Source organism: Diorhabda sublineata, chromosome 6 (assembly GCF_026230105.1).
Source record: "Diorhabda sublineata isolate icDioSubl1.1 chromosome 6, icDioSubl1.1, whole genome shotgun sequence".
NCBI lineage: Eukaryota > Metazoa > Arthropoda > Insecta > Coleoptera > Chrysomelidae > Diorhabda > Diorhabda sublineata.
The window spans coordinates 36,685,184-36,703,087 of record NC_079479.1 but is presented as its reverse complement, the minus strand read 5'-3'; the positions used below and the strand labels follow the sequence as shown (position 1 = coordinate 36,703,087).

The 17,904-nt window shown below is 26.5% G+C and overlaps 2 protein-coding genes and 1 long non-coding RNA gene across 23 annotated transcripts in view; 2 read left to right on the top strand and 1 right to left on the bottom strand.

The window, feature by feature from the left end:
- The window catches only part of LOC130444862 (uncharacterized), a 36,121-nt gene extending 32,950 nt beyond the window's left edge, over positions 1-3,171 (top strand). For 2 of the 4 annotated variants that reach the window (XM_056780183.1, XM_056780181.1), the window contains exons 2-4: positions 1,543-1,871; positions 2,488-2,659; positions 2,994-3,157. In XM_056780183.1, coding sequence (XP_056636161.1) covers positions 1,855-1,871; positions 2,488-2,659; positions 2,994-3,077 — 273 coding nt within the window. In that variant the 5' untranslated portion in view covers positions 1,543-1,854 and the 3' untranslated portion in view covers positions 3,078-3,157. Of the gene's footprint in view, positions 1-973; positions 1,872-2,487; positions 2,660-2,993 lie in introns of those variants that run through there. The other 2 variants (XM_056780180.1, XM_056780179.1) reach the window with 2 other exon arrangements.
- An 89-nt stretch (positions 3,172-3,260) lies between these two features.
- LOC130444859 (tropomyosin-2) overlaps positions 3,261-17,904 on the bottom strand; it is a 48,157-nt gene continuing 33,513 nt past the window's right edge. For 7 of the 18 annotated variants that reach the window (XM_056780164.1, XM_056780161.1, XM_056780159.1 and 4 more), the window contains 2 exons: positions 9,268-9,337; positions 5,864-9,014 (listed from right to left, as the gene is read on the bottom strand). In XM_056780164.1, coding sequence (XP_056636142.1) covers positions 8,932-9,014; positions 9,268-9,337 — 153 coding nt within the window. In that variant the 3' untranslated portion in view covers positions 5,864-8,931. Of the gene's footprint in view, positions 3,553-5,863; positions 9,015-9,267; positions 9,338-12,845; positions 12,909-17,904 lie in introns of those variants that run through there. The other 11 variants (XM_056780166.1, XM_056780165.1, XM_056780168.1 and 8 more) reach the window with 3 other exon arrangements.
- LOC130444863 (uncharacterized) lies at positions 3,561-6,176 on the top strand. The gene is made up of 2 exons (XR_008910003.1): positions 3,561-4,263; positions 4,882-6,176. It is a non-coding gene; the product is annotated as an uncharacterized LOC130444863 (long non-coding RNA).

The window sequence follows — 17,904 nt, the reverse complement described above, 5'->3', positions numbered from 1 at the left end:
ATTTCACCAATTTAGTAATTTATACATTTTTAGAATCTTAACGCTTCAGGTATATTATACATGATTATAAATATAATTAGATCCGTAATTTTACGTGTTTCGTTGTATAATAAATTCTACGTGTATAAAAGGACAATATGATTAAGTTATTTTCCAAAATAGAGTAATGGCTATAAGTGTCAATTAAATACGTTACATAATTCCAAATAATTTAGTACGTCTTCAATATCAAAATAATGCCTATAATTTAAATATGAATTTTTCATAGTAATATCTAGATTTGAAATGCAACTAATAATATCGAACGTTTATCCGGATGGTATATAATGAATACTTTGGGGCATGGCGCGTCCTTTTGACCTACATTTTACATTGAATTAATTTTACGAGTTACCTTAAATTTTGAAGCTTATCACTACTTATATTATATACGGGAAATATACACCAGCACCAACAATCGACTAACAGTTTTCACGGTGATTTTTCCATTATAAAATTGAACGATTAGGATAGGAAAGAATCGCGATGTCAGAACGGCGCTGTTTACTGCAGTAGACCACCCCTTTAGCAGGGAGTATACGTATCGGTTGTTATGCGACCAGGGTCGGACTTTCCTCGTTTCAAAATTTCATTTCTTATATTTAAAAAGAAGAATTTGATATTCGAGAAAATAAAAATAAGAAAATTACTCAAAATAAATGATGATACTAACAAATTATTATTTACGAATGTAAAAACTATCAAATAGAAATTGATTTCGATAGAGTCCATATCTGGCGGGAGTGTTTTTAGAAAGGAAATTCGGCGAAGGAAAAATGGAAAGCTACTACTCTAGTTTCGCAGCGGAAATAAATCGTCAGTGGAAAATCAAATACTACTAATCACTAAATCGATGGCTAAAGCGTAGTTCACACTGATTTAGTTGCAATAAAAAATTTATTTATAACAAAACCAGTTATTGGTTTACAATCTAGATGGAATTTTCGTTCGAACGAGGGCGGTATTGATATTCTATAATAAAAGTATATACTTCAAATCCGAAAAAAAAAAAAAAAAAATCTGAATCGGGAATTTCTTTATGATAAAAATTTGTTATTTATATACTGTCGGCGAAAGTATCTTTGAACAGTTTTAATTCCCGTGAGATTGTCTTCACATTGTAGGGATATTTTTATATTTCTTGACGTATAATCTAAAAGATGAGATGTAAAGAAAAACGTAGAAATACGAAAGGTTCAGTTTTATTTCTAACTAAAATATACCACCAATAACAATTTATTATTAATAATATGTCGTATTGGAAAATTCCGAATCAATTTTTGGTGGATTTTTGGCGTGAAACAAGCCCAAGTCACCTTCCCATCATTGGCATCACGTTGGTGCATGGAAACTGAAGACCACGCGCCTGCCTAACGACATCGAATGGTTCAAGGACATCGGCCTTTGGTGACGTCATGAACTATGATCTATGAGTGTGAGATTTGTTTAAAGGTGGATATAAAGTAGAGGATTTATCCTTGATGTGTTTTTGTTTCGTTTTAGACATAGAAGTGAAAATTATTATTTGTGGAAGTTAAAATTGAGTTTTGGAGGAATGAACGGGATCGAGATATATCATAAGAAAAGTTTTTAATGTTTCTTTTTCGATCTATATTCAAAACATGCAAATATCTAGCGACAAAAATTCCATGTTTATTTATGCGAAAGAAAAATCTAAATCCCATGATAAAAGTACGCCGATAAGGGTCAGCGTAATTTTATAAGTATATAAAGAAGGTATAGATACGGATACGTTTCATCTTTTGACCGACATCCATTCAGAAATCATCGTTTCTCAGAATATTTTCGGAAATTATGAATTCTTATGTGAGGTAAGTTTTATTCTAATTATTTATTTATTCACCTTATTATTATTATTATTATGTTATTTTATCGATACATTCGGGAAATATTGTACACAACAAATATTATCCTGTAGTTCGAACCGTTATTTAAAAAAAAATCCTTTAATGACAGTTTCATATCACATATATAATAAAATTGAAATAATTATATAATAAAAACTGATTTTTAATACATTTTCAATAGTCTTCAATATATTTTTTAACGTAATTTAGTTTTCTGATAAAGAGAATTACATTTTAAATAAAATATATGTGTAATTAATGTAGGTAAATAACTAACCTAACCTACAAATACGTTCATGTTTGTATCTCGATAATATATTTATAACATTTTAATATTTCCCTACATATTATTATTTCTAAATTTAATTTATATTACTAAAAATATACGTATTCGTATACCATTATTTGATAATTCTATATTACGTCTACGTCTTAGACTAAATATTTTGTTTACAATGTTGCCAGCCATTTCAAAGAGATTTCCTAGTACAGATTATTAGCAATCATTTTTTACTTTAATAAACACGTGGATCGCTTGGTTTTTCTACGAAAATATTGGACGATGTTTTGTTCTTTTTAGAAGTAATGGTCTCTATCCGGTATTGATAGTGTTTTTAATAGCGTGGTTGAATATATGCAGCAGTTACGGACAACTCACTTTTTCGAAAGGTTGGAAAGTTGGGAAACGTACTGATGACGAAACGGACGCCCAATTGAAAATAACCACAAACGCGCTTTGTCAGTTTCTATTGGTGAGTTTAGTCTCAAGATATTAAAATTATAAAATGTCGAGTAGGAATTCTGCGGGTTTCAAAATGTTATTTTCTAATCTAAGCCATCTTTTATTATGTTCCTTGAATAATAATACACTAACAATAAAAAATTCAATGATTCACAAATTATAACCTACAAATTATAACCTAACCTAATCTCGTATAACAATTTAATGTATTAAAAAGTTTTTGTTATAGAATTTATAACTCGCAGAATTTGTAATTACTTTTATTATTACAATAAATTATTTTCGATAATCGATCTACTGATTTCGATAATACTTCTTAGAAATTATTTTTTTGTGTGTTGTAGAGTCAAATTCGGGATATTTTTCCTTGTGAAAACCATCAAATATCCAACAAACAATTCGAAAGTATACTGAACAATCAATTATAAAAAAATATTCAAAAAAAAACAGCTACTGGTTATTAATTGTTTTGAAACGTGTATAAACATGTCGAAATAAAAGTTGTGTAAAAGTTCGACGATTTTATATTCATATGTTCCTGTTTCCTAATTTATTTCTTATATATAGTTAAGTGTGTAGCTTCAGGTGTTGGAGGATTTGAATTAAAACACAAATTTGATTCACAATAAATATGTATTAATGAAAATAATATTTATATACATAAATTATCTGGTAGTAAAGTCTAGTACTTATTTGCCACCCTGTATTCGACTTAGAAATAATTTCATGTTTCATCGTTTGATATGAGTCGCTGAAAATAAGCTGTGCAATACAAAAATTCGAATACAGGGTTAATTGTAAAATAAAATACAAAGAAAAACACTTAGAGGATAAGCTCGACGAAAGCGGTATCCAAATCGTCTCCAATTTCCTTGTAGCGTTCCTTTTCGGCTACCAACTCATCTGAAAAAAGTAAGTTACGTTGCAATAAAATTATTTTTGAAGATGCCTTGAAAATCTGGGTCTATTTAATTTTTATATATTTGAAAAATGTATACACTTAAATGAATTGACGACTTATATGGATTATAAAACGTGTTTTAATTTTTCATTTCTACCCCACACGCACCTCCAGCTCATCTCTTGATACTTTTAAATAAAAATTACTCGTTATATTTCAATAGACAAATATCGGCAACTAACACTTATTGTACTCGTACACTGATTGACATCTATCGGAGCGTACAGCGGTGTAAGTGCGGTGTAGTGTAGAAAATATTTATCTGGTTCTAATGAAGAAATTAAAGGAAAGTACTGTTAAGAAACAAATTCATGGAGTTTGTGAATGACATAGTAATCATGATAATAGTGAGTTGATGTTTTTTGGTGGTGTAAATGAATTGCATAAAGCAATATCATAGAATTCTTAACTGAAGCATAGAAAAAGTGTACTCGATTTTTAATTACACTACATAATGTGAAACAGGCTTTAATATGTCATCTGTCATTCATTCAAATGATTCATTAACTTTTGTTTATATGAATTATCTTATTAAATACTAATATTACCTAAAATTTGTTTAATTTCAACCTGCAAGGTATATTTTATTTCAGTAATAGTACATAAAAATACATCCCTGGTAGGTGAAACCTGGTAAAATTCGGAAAAAGAAAGTATGTATAATTTTCTAATTTTCAGATTCTATTAGCTTTTTCAGTATCTCACCTTATTTAAAGCACATCTATCTGAACAGACCTATATAATAGTGAATATATATATTTTTTAAATCTTCTAACCCAGATTTTCTTTTAAAACTGGAATTTTTACAATAATAGAATAGTTATTGCATCATATATGTATACAAAAAATCCAGTTTATTTTAATTATAAATTATTTAACTCATGTTTGAACGGTGTTTATATACTTTTCATTACTCTCTTGTGTATTCTAATGCTAATTTTCTTTTGAAAAATCACAGCAGCCCAACGTCATGTTCAATTTCATAGTACGAGGTAATTTTATAGAAATATTTTAATTTAGGACATTTCAAAATTTGAATCTAATTTAATCTAAAAACGTTATTCATGAGGATACTCCAGGGAGATTATGTATTATTTTAAACTTTCTTTTATGTGTTTTGACTCATCTTTATTGAAAGATGAACCTGTTGTAATTCTATTATTGTAATAATATTAAATAATTATATCAACAAAAACGCAGTTTTATTTATGTTTTTTTATATAAAAAGCAAGTCGTGTAGAAACGCCTGTGTATATTTGAATTTCTTTAAGTTGTAGTGCCTTGGTACGTGATTCCAAAGGTTTGCACTTCTCCAAAGATAGGATTTGTGAATAAGTTCCGAGTGTCTTCAGGTGAACTCGATATTCATGAACCATTTGCAAGATTTTCGAGTAAATCTTGCTAAAACTGTTGGAAGAACATTTGTTGTGTTAGTATCCTTTCTTCAATGCTCTAAACAGTCCAAGTAAACTCCGGATAGTCTACAAGTCGAACAGCTGAGCTACAAGTGTGAGAGTAATACTCCAAACATAAACGAATCTGGACCTTCTAGAGAATTAGAAGCTATTGCTGAGTATAGTTTTGAGGTCTTAAACATGATTTCAAGTTTTTGTGAAACTATTTTTGCTAAATCACCCATGAGACTATTTCAGGACGCGATTTTATATATAAGAACTAAATTTCTGAATTGAAAAAATTGGTAGTACTCAATTTGACGTTACCAAAGGCCTATCAGTTGTTTTGGATAGAACCTTTTTATGTTATTAGACAAGCTGTGACACTAAAGTGTTCAAACAGAGCTCGGGTAAGTGCTGAGCATTCACAGGTGACTTTTTCTTGTACCAGCGGCACTCTAAATCGTTTATGTCTTACTTCAGCCTAGAAGTCTAGTCACTAGACGGTTTTCGTGCTTGTTGTCTGTGATGTTTAGATTTTTCATTCAACGATCAATTTTTTTCAATATTAATTCGATTCGATTTCAAGTAAAGCCTCCTGCAGATATGTAATGGGGTTGTTGCCAGACTTCTTCAATTAGCTGTGGGGTTTGGGTTTTTTACATTTTTACTAAAACAAACTCATTGTATGTGATATTTCAACCAAATCGATTCGAAAAGATAAATTTTATGTATTGAATAAGAAAATTCGTGGAAAAACGTTTTTGTTGTACAATTTTTGTTAGGTTAGTGTGCACTCTTCAAAAACATGCGAAACGAAAACGAAAAAGGCGATTAGTAAAATAAAAAAAACAACAACATTGAATTAAAATTTTTTTTATATAACTAAATAAAATACATAGTAAATATTAGAATATAAACAGGCTTTTAGGCTAGACTTCATAATTTAATTAATAATTATTTGAAAGAAAAAACTCGTACGAAAAGAACAAACTTGTGAATAAAGGAACCAAATCAATAACTGTCACCGAAACCCTTTTTTTTCTAGAGCGAATTTTTTTACTTAAATTAAACAATAATAAAAATAAATTAATAGAAATCGAACGTCGTGGATGGGTCCTTTATGAACAAGGAATATTAAATATACGAATTTTTTTTTTGTTAAGAAAAAAGATTCTTCAAATATACGTTTCGACGAGAAGTTGAATCGCCGCTTGCTTGGAAGAATCGATTAAAAAAAAATTCGCAAATTTATTTGCATTACAAAAATTCGCTAATGTATAAAAATGTACAATATACAAAATTATGAACCGATAAATATTTTTTTATTTTTTTCAACCGAAGAAGTAACTTTCGACCAATGGCAGTGTTGATCCTACAGATATTGCAATAATTCAGAGATCAACGCCTCTTTAAATACAAACAAAGCTAATACGGATATCTAAGCACCAATAATTATTTTCGCGTCTTTTAAATGCCATTTTTTGGATATAAATTCGTTTTTTGTATATTGCCGCCAAACAATTTGTAAAAAATGACGTTATCATCGTAAAAGTTGTTTTATATCAACCTCGACGTGAATTTCAATAATTTGTGTCATTTTTTTTTGAAATAATTACGAATTTATCGGTTTGGAACAAAAAATTTGAATTTTTCTTTAAATCTCATAATTTTTTACGGAAAATTGGTAATTGAATTGGAAAAATAACATAAAATGTCGTATTTGAATTTTTTCATTAAATCTCAATATTTTCAAATACTTAGGCAACACTGTATTTAGTATTCTTTTGCTTTTACACAATTTTTTTTTCAATTTATACGGGAAATGAATGAGTTAAATAATTTTGTTGGAAAAATTTCGCAATTTCGTATTTGAATTTTTTTCAAAGCAGATTTTTTTTCAAATTTAGGCAACACCGCGTTACGAATTTTCGTATTTTTTCTTGTTTTAACGTAATTTTACATCGAAAATTGATAATTTGAATAAATTTTATTAAAAAAAAACTTTCTTTGAATCTCGATTATTTTTGATATTTTGGCAACACCGCGTTAGGAATTTTCGAATTTTTTCTTGTTTTAACGTAATTTTTCACGGAAAATTGATAATTTGAATAAATTTTATTAAAAAAAAAACTTTCTTTGAATCTCGATTATTTTTGACATTTTGGCAACACCGCGTTACGAATTTTCGAATTTTTTCTTGTTTTAACGTAATTTTTTACGGAAAATCGATAATTTGAATAAATTTTATTAAAAAAAAAAACTTTCTTTGAATCTCGATTATTTTTGACACTTTGGCAACACCGCGTTACGAATTTTCGTATTTTTTCTTGTTTTAACGTAATTTTACATCGAAAATTGATAATTTGAATAAATTTTATTAAAAAAAAACTTTCTTTGAATCTCGATTATTTTTGATATTTTGGCAACACCGCGTTAGGAATTTTCGAATTTTTTCTTGTTTTAACGTAATTTTTCACGGAAAATTGATAATTTGAATAAATTTTATTAAAAAAAAAACTTTCTTTGAATCTCGATTATTTTTGACATTTTGGCAACACCGCGTTACGAATTTTCGAATTTTTTCTTGTTTTAACGTAATTTTTTACGGAAAATCGATAATTTGAATAAATTTTATTAAAAAAAAAACTTTCTTTGAATCTCGATTATTTTTGACATTTTGGCAACACCGCGTTATGAATTTTCGAATTTTTTCTTGTTTTAACGTAATTTTTTACGGAAAATCGATAATTTGAATAAAATTTATTAAAAAAAAAACTTTCTTTGAATCTCGATTATTTTTGACATTTTGGCAACACCGCGTTACGAATTTTCGTATTTTTTCTTGTTTTAACGTAATTTTTCACCGAAAATTGATAATTTGAATAAATTATATTGAAAACTAAACTTTCTTTGAATCTCGATTATTTTTGACACTTTGGCAACACCGCGTTACGAATTTTCGAATTTTTTCTTGTTTTAACGTAATTTTTTACGGAAAATCGATAATTTGAATAAATTTTATTAAAAAAAAAAACTTTCTTTGAATCTCGATTATTTTTGACATTTTGGCAACACCGCGTTACGAATTTTCGTATTTTTTCTTGTTTTAACGTAATTTTTCACCGAAAATTGATAATTTGAATAAATTATATTGAAAACTAAACTTTCTTTGAATCTCGATTATTTTTGACATTTTGGCAACACCGCGTTACGAATTTTTTCTTGTTTTAACGTAATTTTTCACGGAAAATTGATAATTTGAATAAATCTAATTGAAAAAACTAAACTTTCTTTGAATCTCAATTATTTTCGACATTTTGGCAACACCGCGTTACGAATTTTCGTATTTTTTCTTGTTTTAACACAATTTTTGCACAAATTTATTCGTCATTTGAATAGGTAAATTCAATTAAATGAAAAATATTCGTAAATTTAAATATAAACTTTTCAATTTGTATTTTTCTTTAAATATCACTTTTTTTCCAACATTTAGACAACGCTGTATAAGAAATTTCGTTTTTTTTTTCATTTTTCAACACAATTTCCAACAATTTAATCGGCAAACGAATAATTTGAATAATAGAAAATAATTTCGTATTCAAATTTTTTCTTTGAATCTCCATCATTTTTTCACGCTTCGGCAACACCGTATTGAAAATTTCGTAATTCAGCATATGAATAATTTAATCCAATAAAAAATTTATATCGAAAAAATGGCATTTGAAAATTAATTTTCGACCGGTGGGGGGCGGAGTGGGGGTGATTTTTCCAGAAAAAAAAACAAAAAAGAAAATTAAATCGAGTGATTTATCCGTTTAATGGAATGCAAAATCTTAGACGGGAATGCGTTAGTGAAGGCCGGCCTTTTTTTTTATCTCGGTGTTTTACAATTTTTTGTGTATATACGTGTGATAATTTTTTTTTTTACATATTTTGGATATCGTGCAAAGTAGCCTCCATCTCATCAGCGAGCATTTTGTTCTTTTCTTTTTCCAGCAAAAGGTCGTCTGCAAGCACAGTGTTATTATGCAACAAACAAAAATCACAAATGGATGGATATTAACGTTCATTCCACCAAAACAAATTTACTACATTTCATATACTATTTTAATAATTTGGCAACGTCGTTAACGTAGATATATATATTTTTTTTGGAAATCGGTTAATATCGTATTAATTAAAATAAAAAAGAAAAGTGAAACTGTAAATTAAATAAAACAGAAATTTAAAAGAAAAAAAAAATCAACGTCAAAATCATACCTTCTAATCTGTCGACTTCCTTTTGGAGTTTCTGGACTGAACGTTCAGCAAATTCGGCTCTAGCTTCAGCCTAAACATGTACGAATACATAATTAATAATCTTCATCGGTTTAATAATAACAGAAAAAAAAATTAATGACAATCAAACGGTTAATAATTATGACAAGAAGGTTCTGCTGTTATTAAAAAAGGGGAAAAAAATTAAATACGAGAAATGTTTGGAAAGATTCTCGTTTAACGAAAAAAATTTCGTCTTCTACGTTCCAGCTGATTAATATAGAGGTGGATTCGTTCAGTTTAAACTGTTCCAAAAGAACTTCAAACTTTTCTTATAATTTCCTCGTATATTCAACGTTAATTTTGTTCTTTTCTTTTACGTAGTTTGATCACTAACAAAATATATTGAATCATTTTGAATTTTTTCATATTTTTTAACAGTATAGATAGTAGATTCCTTCTTTTTATACAGTTCCAACAAAAACTACGAAATTTTTCATATGATCCTTGTATATTCAACGTTAATTTCGTTTTTTCTTCACCTAGTTTGACCATTATAAAAAAATTTTACTTTTGTATTTGTCATTTCGCTATTTGTTCATATTTTTTACAATATTTCGATGCAGTATAGAGATGGGTCTGTTCCTTTTTCAATGTTCCAAAAGAACTACGAAATTTTCCAAATAATCCTCGTATATCAAACATTAATTTCGTTTTTTTCTTCACGTAATTTGACCATTTCCGAAAATCTCTATTTTTATTGACCAATTTTCTATTTGTTCACATTTTTTACACTATTTCGATGCAGTATAGAGATGGAATCGTTTCGTTTATATAGTTCCAAAAGAACTACGAAATTTTTCATATAAACCTCGTATATTCAACGTTAATTCCGTTTTTATCTTCACGTAATTTGACCATTTCCAAAAAATCTCTATTTTTATTGACCAATTTTCTATTTGTTCATATTTTTTACACTATTTCGATGCAGTATAGAGATGGGTCTGTTCCTTTTTCAATGTTCCAAAAGAACTACGAAATTTTCCATATAAACCTCGCATATTCGATGTTAATTTCGTTTTTTCTTCACCTATATGGACTACAATCAAAAAATTTCATTTTCTCATTAATCATTTCGCTATTTGTTCATATTTTTCACAGTATAGAGGTAGATTCTTTTGTTTTATACTGTTCCAAAAGAACTACGAAATTTTTCATATAAACCTCGTATATTCAACGTTAATTCCGTTTTTATCTTCACGTAATTTGACCATTTCCAAAAAATCTCTATTTATATTGACCAATTTTCTATTTGTTCACATTTTTTACACTATTTCGATGCATTATAGAGATGGGCGTGTTCCTTTTTCAATGTTCCAAAAGAACTACGAAATTTTCCATATAAACCTCGTATATTCGACGTAAATTTCGTTTTTTTCTTCACTTATATGGACCACAATAAAAAAAATTCACTTTTGCATTGATTGACAGTATAGAGGTAGTTTCATTTCTTTTATACTGTTCCAAAAGAACTACGAAATTTTCCAAATAATCCTCGTATATCAAGCATTAATTTCGTTTTTTTCTTCACGTAATTTGACCATTTCCAAAAAATCTCTATTTATATTGACCAATTTTCAATTTGTTCACATTTTTTACACTATTTCGATGCATTATAGAGATGGGCGTGTTCCTTTTTCAATGTTCCAAAAGAACTACGAAATTTTCCATATAAACCTCGTATATTCGACGTAAATTTCGTTTTTTTCTTCACGTATATGGACCACAATAAAAAAAATTCACTTTTGCATTGATTGACAGTATAGAGGTAGTTTCATTTCTTTTATACTGTTCCAAAAGAACTACGAAATTTTCCAAATAATCCTCGTATATCAAACATTAATTTCGTTTTTTTCTTCACGTAATTTGACCATTTCCAAAAAATCTCTATTTATATTGACCAATTTTCTATTTGTTCACATTTTTTACACTATTTCGATGCATTATAGAGATGGGCGTGTTCCTTTTTCAATGTTCCAAAAGAACTACGAAATTTTCCATATAAACCTCGTATATTCGACGTAAATTTCGTTTTTTTCTTCACGTATATGGACCACAATAAAAAAAATTCACTTTTGCATCGATTGACAGTATAGAGGTAGTTTCATTTCTTTTATACTGTTCCAAAAGAACTACGAAATTTTCCAAATAATCCTCGTATATCAAGCATTAATTTCGTTTTTTTCTTCACGTAATTTGACCATTTCCAAAAAATCTCTATTTATATTGACCAATTTTCTATTTGTTCACATTTTTTACACTATTTCGATGCATTATAGAGATGGGCGTGTTCCTTTTTCAATGTTCCAAAAGAACTACGAAATTTTCCATATAAACCTCGTATATTCGACGTAAATTTCGTTTTTTTCTTCACCTAGTTTGACCATTATAAAAAAATTTCACTTTTGTATTTGTCATTTCGCTATTTGTTCATATTTTTTACACTATTTCGATGCAGTATAGAGATGGGCGTGTTCCTTTTTCAATGTTCCAAAAGAACTACAAAACTTTTCCGACGAATCCTCGTATATAAACGTTAATTACGTTTTTTCTTAACGTAGTTCCTTATAAAAAATGATTGTATTCTATCAATATACGAGGTACGATGAAAAATTAAAATGTATTTTTTCTACATCCGCCTTATTCGTCAGATTTAGCACCGTGTCATTTCAAAAGCGCCATATTAGATCTTATCGTAATAATTTATAGAAAAATTGTCAAATTGTAAGCGTAATTTGAATTATTACGTACTACGGAACCTTATTGCATTCATATTAAAATCGACAATAGCTCAATTGATAAAACGTTATCTAATATTAATAAGTTTGATTACATTTATGAGAACGATAATGAAAAATATCAATTTTTTCATATATTACGACGTTGATTAACTTTAACAAACGTTTTTGGTAAATCTATTCGTTTTGCAGTAAAATATGGAATCGCCCTCGTATATTAATTTCTATTATTTTTCACGCGACTCCATTTCGGGGAACCGACACTTTTTTTTTGTTTTTTTTTTGTGAATAATAATAATAAATGTAATCAAACTAATTAAGTTTTTTTTTTCGAAAATAGCAAAGTTAAAAAAAAAAAAAAAACTAAAAGGTTAAAAATATTAACGTGCAAAGCAAAACTAACAACACCTAATACTTACTAAATTTACAGTGAAATAATTCCTAAAACCCCCAAAAAAGCGATGAAAAAAGCTCATACTATACAGGGCGAATTAATAAACGATCGAAAATATTATTAAAAATAAATTACGACGACTTGGATTATTTAATTAACGAAATTATTTTTATCGGTGTATATCGTGACAAACCATCACCCGTGTTTCCCTAAAGACGGAGGGTAGCGAAAATAAATAATAATAAGGGTGGATAAACATAAAATTGATTTTGAAAATAAATAAAAAAAAAAAACGGTTCGAGGTAAATGCAAATCGATGGAATGGAAAAATTTTTTTTTCGGCGGATCGATGTGCATGTACCTCGTACCAGAGTTGGAAACGAACTTACTTCACGCAATTTATCAGAGGTGACGCGGATTTTATCTTCGCTGTGTTCTCTTGTAACAGCAGCCTAAACAACATATACAAGGTGTAGACATGCGAAATGTACAGGATGATCAAATGAAAGGAAACATGTACACACAATATAAAAAGAATCGGTCGACGTGTTTTTTAATGCGAGCGCGCGTGAATGAACGAACGTATATGGAAAAGTATTTTTCTGTTTTGTTTTGTTAACTTTGGGGAGAATATTTTGTACGGGGTTGGTTTGGAATATTCGATCGACAACTTTTCATTTGTGATTTTGTAAAAAAATTATTTGAAAACCGAATATTTGGAGAATTGAAGCGATTTATTGGTTTTTTTGAAAAAATTTTAGTGATATATCGAAAAATGATGATTTGTATATATTTTTTGAAAACTCCCGAGTTATTTTAAATAATTTTATTACGTTTTGAAACTTGACGTTTGTGGGTAAATGACAAACAATTTTTTAATCAATTTTAGGATTTAACTCGAAAATTCGAACGATTTTTCGAAAATTTCCGTTAAATCTAACAATTTTTTGATACTTGGGATACTGACGTTTTGAATCATGTTGGAATATTTAAGAGAAATTTATCAAAAATTTGGCGATTTTTGAATTGAATTGAATTTTTGCTTTATTTATACTGAAAATTCTTGTAACTTTTTTAAAAATACGACCAATTATTTTAATGATTTTGAAACTTTCTATAAATACTTAAAATTTTCTGAAACTCGACAGAAAAATTTCGATTTTTACTTGGATCTGTGAAAATTGAAAATTTTTTTTTAAAATTCTGATAATTTTCTAAAAATTTAAGCAATTTTTTGGAAAATTCGATAACTTCGGATGTTTTTCTAAAATAGAACCGATTTTCTAAAAAATAGACAACAGATTAGATAGATAAATTTTTTTTAAATTTTCGTTTTTTTTTTGAATAATTTGGAAATTTTTTGCCAAAATTCGATAAATATCTAATATTTTTTTTAATTTGAGCAATTGTTTTAATTAATACGATTTTTTGAAGCTTGCAGAGAAAATAAAGACAAATTTTTTGATTAAAGAAGATTAAATCGAATCAATTTTTTTCCCAAAATTCGATAATTTTAGCAACTTTTTTGATTAGTATCACTTTTCTCAAGGTAATAGATAAAAAAAAACAATTTTCTAAAAAAAGTCGATCTTTTTCAATATTTTTCATAAATGGAATCAATTTTTTGAAATTTTTTTCGTTTTCTTTAATAATTCGATCTTTTTGAAAAATCAAAAAAATTTTTTGCCAAAATTCGATAATTTGAGAAACTTTTTTGAATAGAATGACTTTTCTCAAGCTAAGAGAAAAAATTGAACAATTTTTTTAAATTTTCGATGGGCGATTAGATTTTTTTGAAAATTTGGAAATTTTTTGCCAAAATTCGATAAATATCTAATATTTCTTTCTAATTTGAGCAATTGTTTTAATTAATATAATTTTTTGAAGTTTGCAGAGAAAATAAAGGTAAATTTTTTTCAAATCGAATCATTTTTCCGAAAAATCGATAATTTTTGAAAATTTTGGTATTTTCTTGAATTCGTCATAATTTACCGGAGATTAGGAGGAAAATGAGACAATTTTCTTAAATTTTCGATGGTTAATTCGATCTTTTTGAAAAATCAACAAAAAATTTTTGCCAAAATTCGATAATTTGAGCAACTTTTTTGAATAGAATCACTTCTCTCAAGCTAACAGAAAAAATAAAACAATTTTCGAAAAAAAGTCGATTTCATTTTCAATATTTTTCATAAATAGAATCAATTTTTTGAAATTTTTTTTCTTTTTCTTTAATACGTAATAATTTATCGAAGTTGGCAGGAAAATTAAACAATTTTTTTAAATTTTCCATCGATAATTCGATCTTTTAAGAAAAATTTAGAAATTTTTCTAAAATTCGATAATTTCCTCGCGTTTTTTTTTTCAAATTTCCAGCAATTCTTTGAAATAGAAAGATTTTTTGATTCTAGTAGATAAAAAAAAAAAATTTTCTAAAAAAAAATCGATCTCTTTTTCAATATTTTTCATAAATGGAACCAATTTTTTGAATTTTTTTTCTTTTTTCTTTAATACGTAATAATTTATCGAAGATTTGCAGAAAAATTAAACAATTTTCTTTAATTTTCAATGGTTAATTCGATTTTTTTGAAAAACCTAAGAATTTTTCCCAAAATTCGATAATTCGAGCAACTTTTTTTAATAAAATGACTTTTCTCGAGCTAACAGAAAAAATCGATCTCTTTTTCAATATTTTTCATAAATGGAATCATTTTTTTGAATTTTTTTTTCGTTTTCTTTAATACGTAATAATTTATCGAAGATTTGCAGAAAAATTAAACAATTTTCTTGAATTTTCAATGGTTAATTCGATCTTTTTGAAAAATTTAATAATTTTTTCCCAAAATTAGACAATCTGAGCAACTTTTTTTAATAGAATGACTTTTCTCAAGTTAACAGAAAAAATAAAACAATTTTCTAAAAAAATCGATCTTTTTTTAAATATTTTTCATAAATGGAACCAATTTTTTGAATTTTTTTTCTTTTTTCTTTAATACGTAATAATTTATCGGAGATTGGCTAGAAAATTAAACAATTTTCTTTAATTTTCAATGGTTAATTCGATTTTTTTGAAAAACCTAAGAATTTTTCCCAAAATTCGATAATTCGAGCAACTTTTTTTAATAAAATGACTTTTCTCGAGCTAACAGAAAAAATCGATCTCTTTTTCAATATTTTTCATAAATGGAATCATTTTTTTGAATTTTTTTTTCGTTTTCTTTAATACGTAATAATTTATCGAAGATTTGCAGAAAAATTAAACAATTTTCTTGAATTTTCAATGGTTAATTCGATCTTTTTGAAAAATTTAATAATTTTTTCCCAAAATTAGACAATCTGAGCAACTTTTTTTAATAGAATGACTTTTCTCAAGTTAACAGAAAAAATAAAACAATTTTCTAAAAAAAATCGATCTTTTTTTAAATATTTTTCATAAATGGAACCAATTTTTTGAATTTTTTTTCTTTTTTCTTTAATACGTAATAATTTATCGAAGATTTGCAGAAAAATTAAACAATTTTCTTTAATTTTCAATGGTTAATTCGATTTTTTTGAAAAACCTAAGAATTTTTCCCAAAATTCGATAATTCGAGCAACTTTTTTTAATAAAATGACTTTTCTCGAGCTAACAGAAAAAATCGATCTCTTTTTCAATATTTTTCATAAATGGAATCATTTTTTTGAATTTTTTTTTCGTTTTCTTTAATACGTAATAATTTATCGAAGATTTGCAGAAAAATTAAACAATTTTCTTGAATTTTCAATGGTTAATTCGGTCTTTTTGAAAAATTTAATAATTTTTTCCCATAATTAGACAATCTGAGCAACTTTTTTTAATAGAATGACTTTTCTCGAATTAACAGAAAAAATAAAACAATTTTCTAAAAAAATCGATCTTTTTTTAAATATTTTTCATAAATGGAACCAATTTTTTGAATTTTTTTTCTTTTTTCTTTAATACGTAATAATTTATCGGAGATTGGCTAGAAAATTAAACAATTTTCTTTAATTTTCAATGGTTAATTCGATTTTTTTGAAAAACCTAAGAATTTTTCCCAAAATTCGATAATTCGAGCAACTTTTTTTAATAAAATGACTTTTCTCGAGCTAACAGAAAAAATCGATCTCTTTTTCAATATTTTTCATAAATGGAATCATTTTTTTGAATTTTTTTTTCGTTTTCTTTAATACGTAATAATTTATCGAAGATTTGCAGAAAAATTAAACAATTTTCTTGAATTTTCAATGGTTAATTCGATCTTTTTGAAAAATTTAATAATTTTTTCCCAAAATTAGACAATCTGAGCAACTTTTTTTAATAGAATGACTTTTCTCAAGTTAACAGAAAAAATAAAACAATTTTCTAAAAAAATCGATCTTTTTTTTAATATTTTTCATAAATGGAACCAATTTTTTGAATTTTTTTTCTTTTTTCTTTAATACGTGAGAATTTATCGGAGATTGGCTAGAAAATTAAACAATTTTCTTGAATTTTCAATGGTTAATTCGATTTTTTTGAAAAACCTAAGAATTTTTCCCAAAATTCGATAATTCGAGCAACTTTTTTTAATAAAATGACTTTTCTCGAGCTAACAGAAAAAATCGATCTCTTTTTCAATATTTTTCATAAATGGAATCATTTTTTTGAATTTTTTTTTCGTTTTCTTTAATACGTAATAATTTATCGAAGATTTGCAGAAAAATTAAACAATTTTCTTGAATTTTCAATGGTTAATTCGATCTTTTTGAAAAATTTAATAATTTTTTCCCAAAATTAGACAATCTGAGCAACTTTTTTTAATAGAATGACTTTTCTCAAGTTAACAGAAAAAATAAAACAATTTTCTAAAAAAAATCGATCTTTTTTTAAATATTTTTCATAAATGGAACCAATTTTTTGAATTTTTTTTCTTTTTTCTTTAATACGTGAGAATTTATCGGAGATTGGCTAGAAAATTAAACAATTTTCTTTAATTTTCAATGGTTAATTCGATTTTTTTGAAAAACCTAAGAATTTTTCCCAAAATTCGATAATTCGAGCAACTTTTTTTAATAAAATGACTTTTCTCGAGCTAACAGAAAAAATCGATCTCTTTTTCAATATTTTTCATAAATGGAATCATTTTTTTGAATTTTTTTTTCGTTTTCTTTAATACGTAATAATTTATCGAAGATTTGCAGAAAAATTAAACAATTTTCTTGAATTTTCAATGGTTAATTCGATCTTTTTGAAAAATTTAATAATTTTTTCCCAAAATTAGACAATCTGAGCAACTTTTTTTAATAGAATGACTTTTCTCAAGTTAACAGAAAAAATAAAACAATTTTCTAAAAAAATCGATCTTTTTTTTAATATTTTTCATAAATGGAACCAATTTTTTGAATTTTTTTTCTTTTTTCTTTAATACGTGAGAATTTATCGGAGATTGGCTAGAAAATTAAACAATTTTA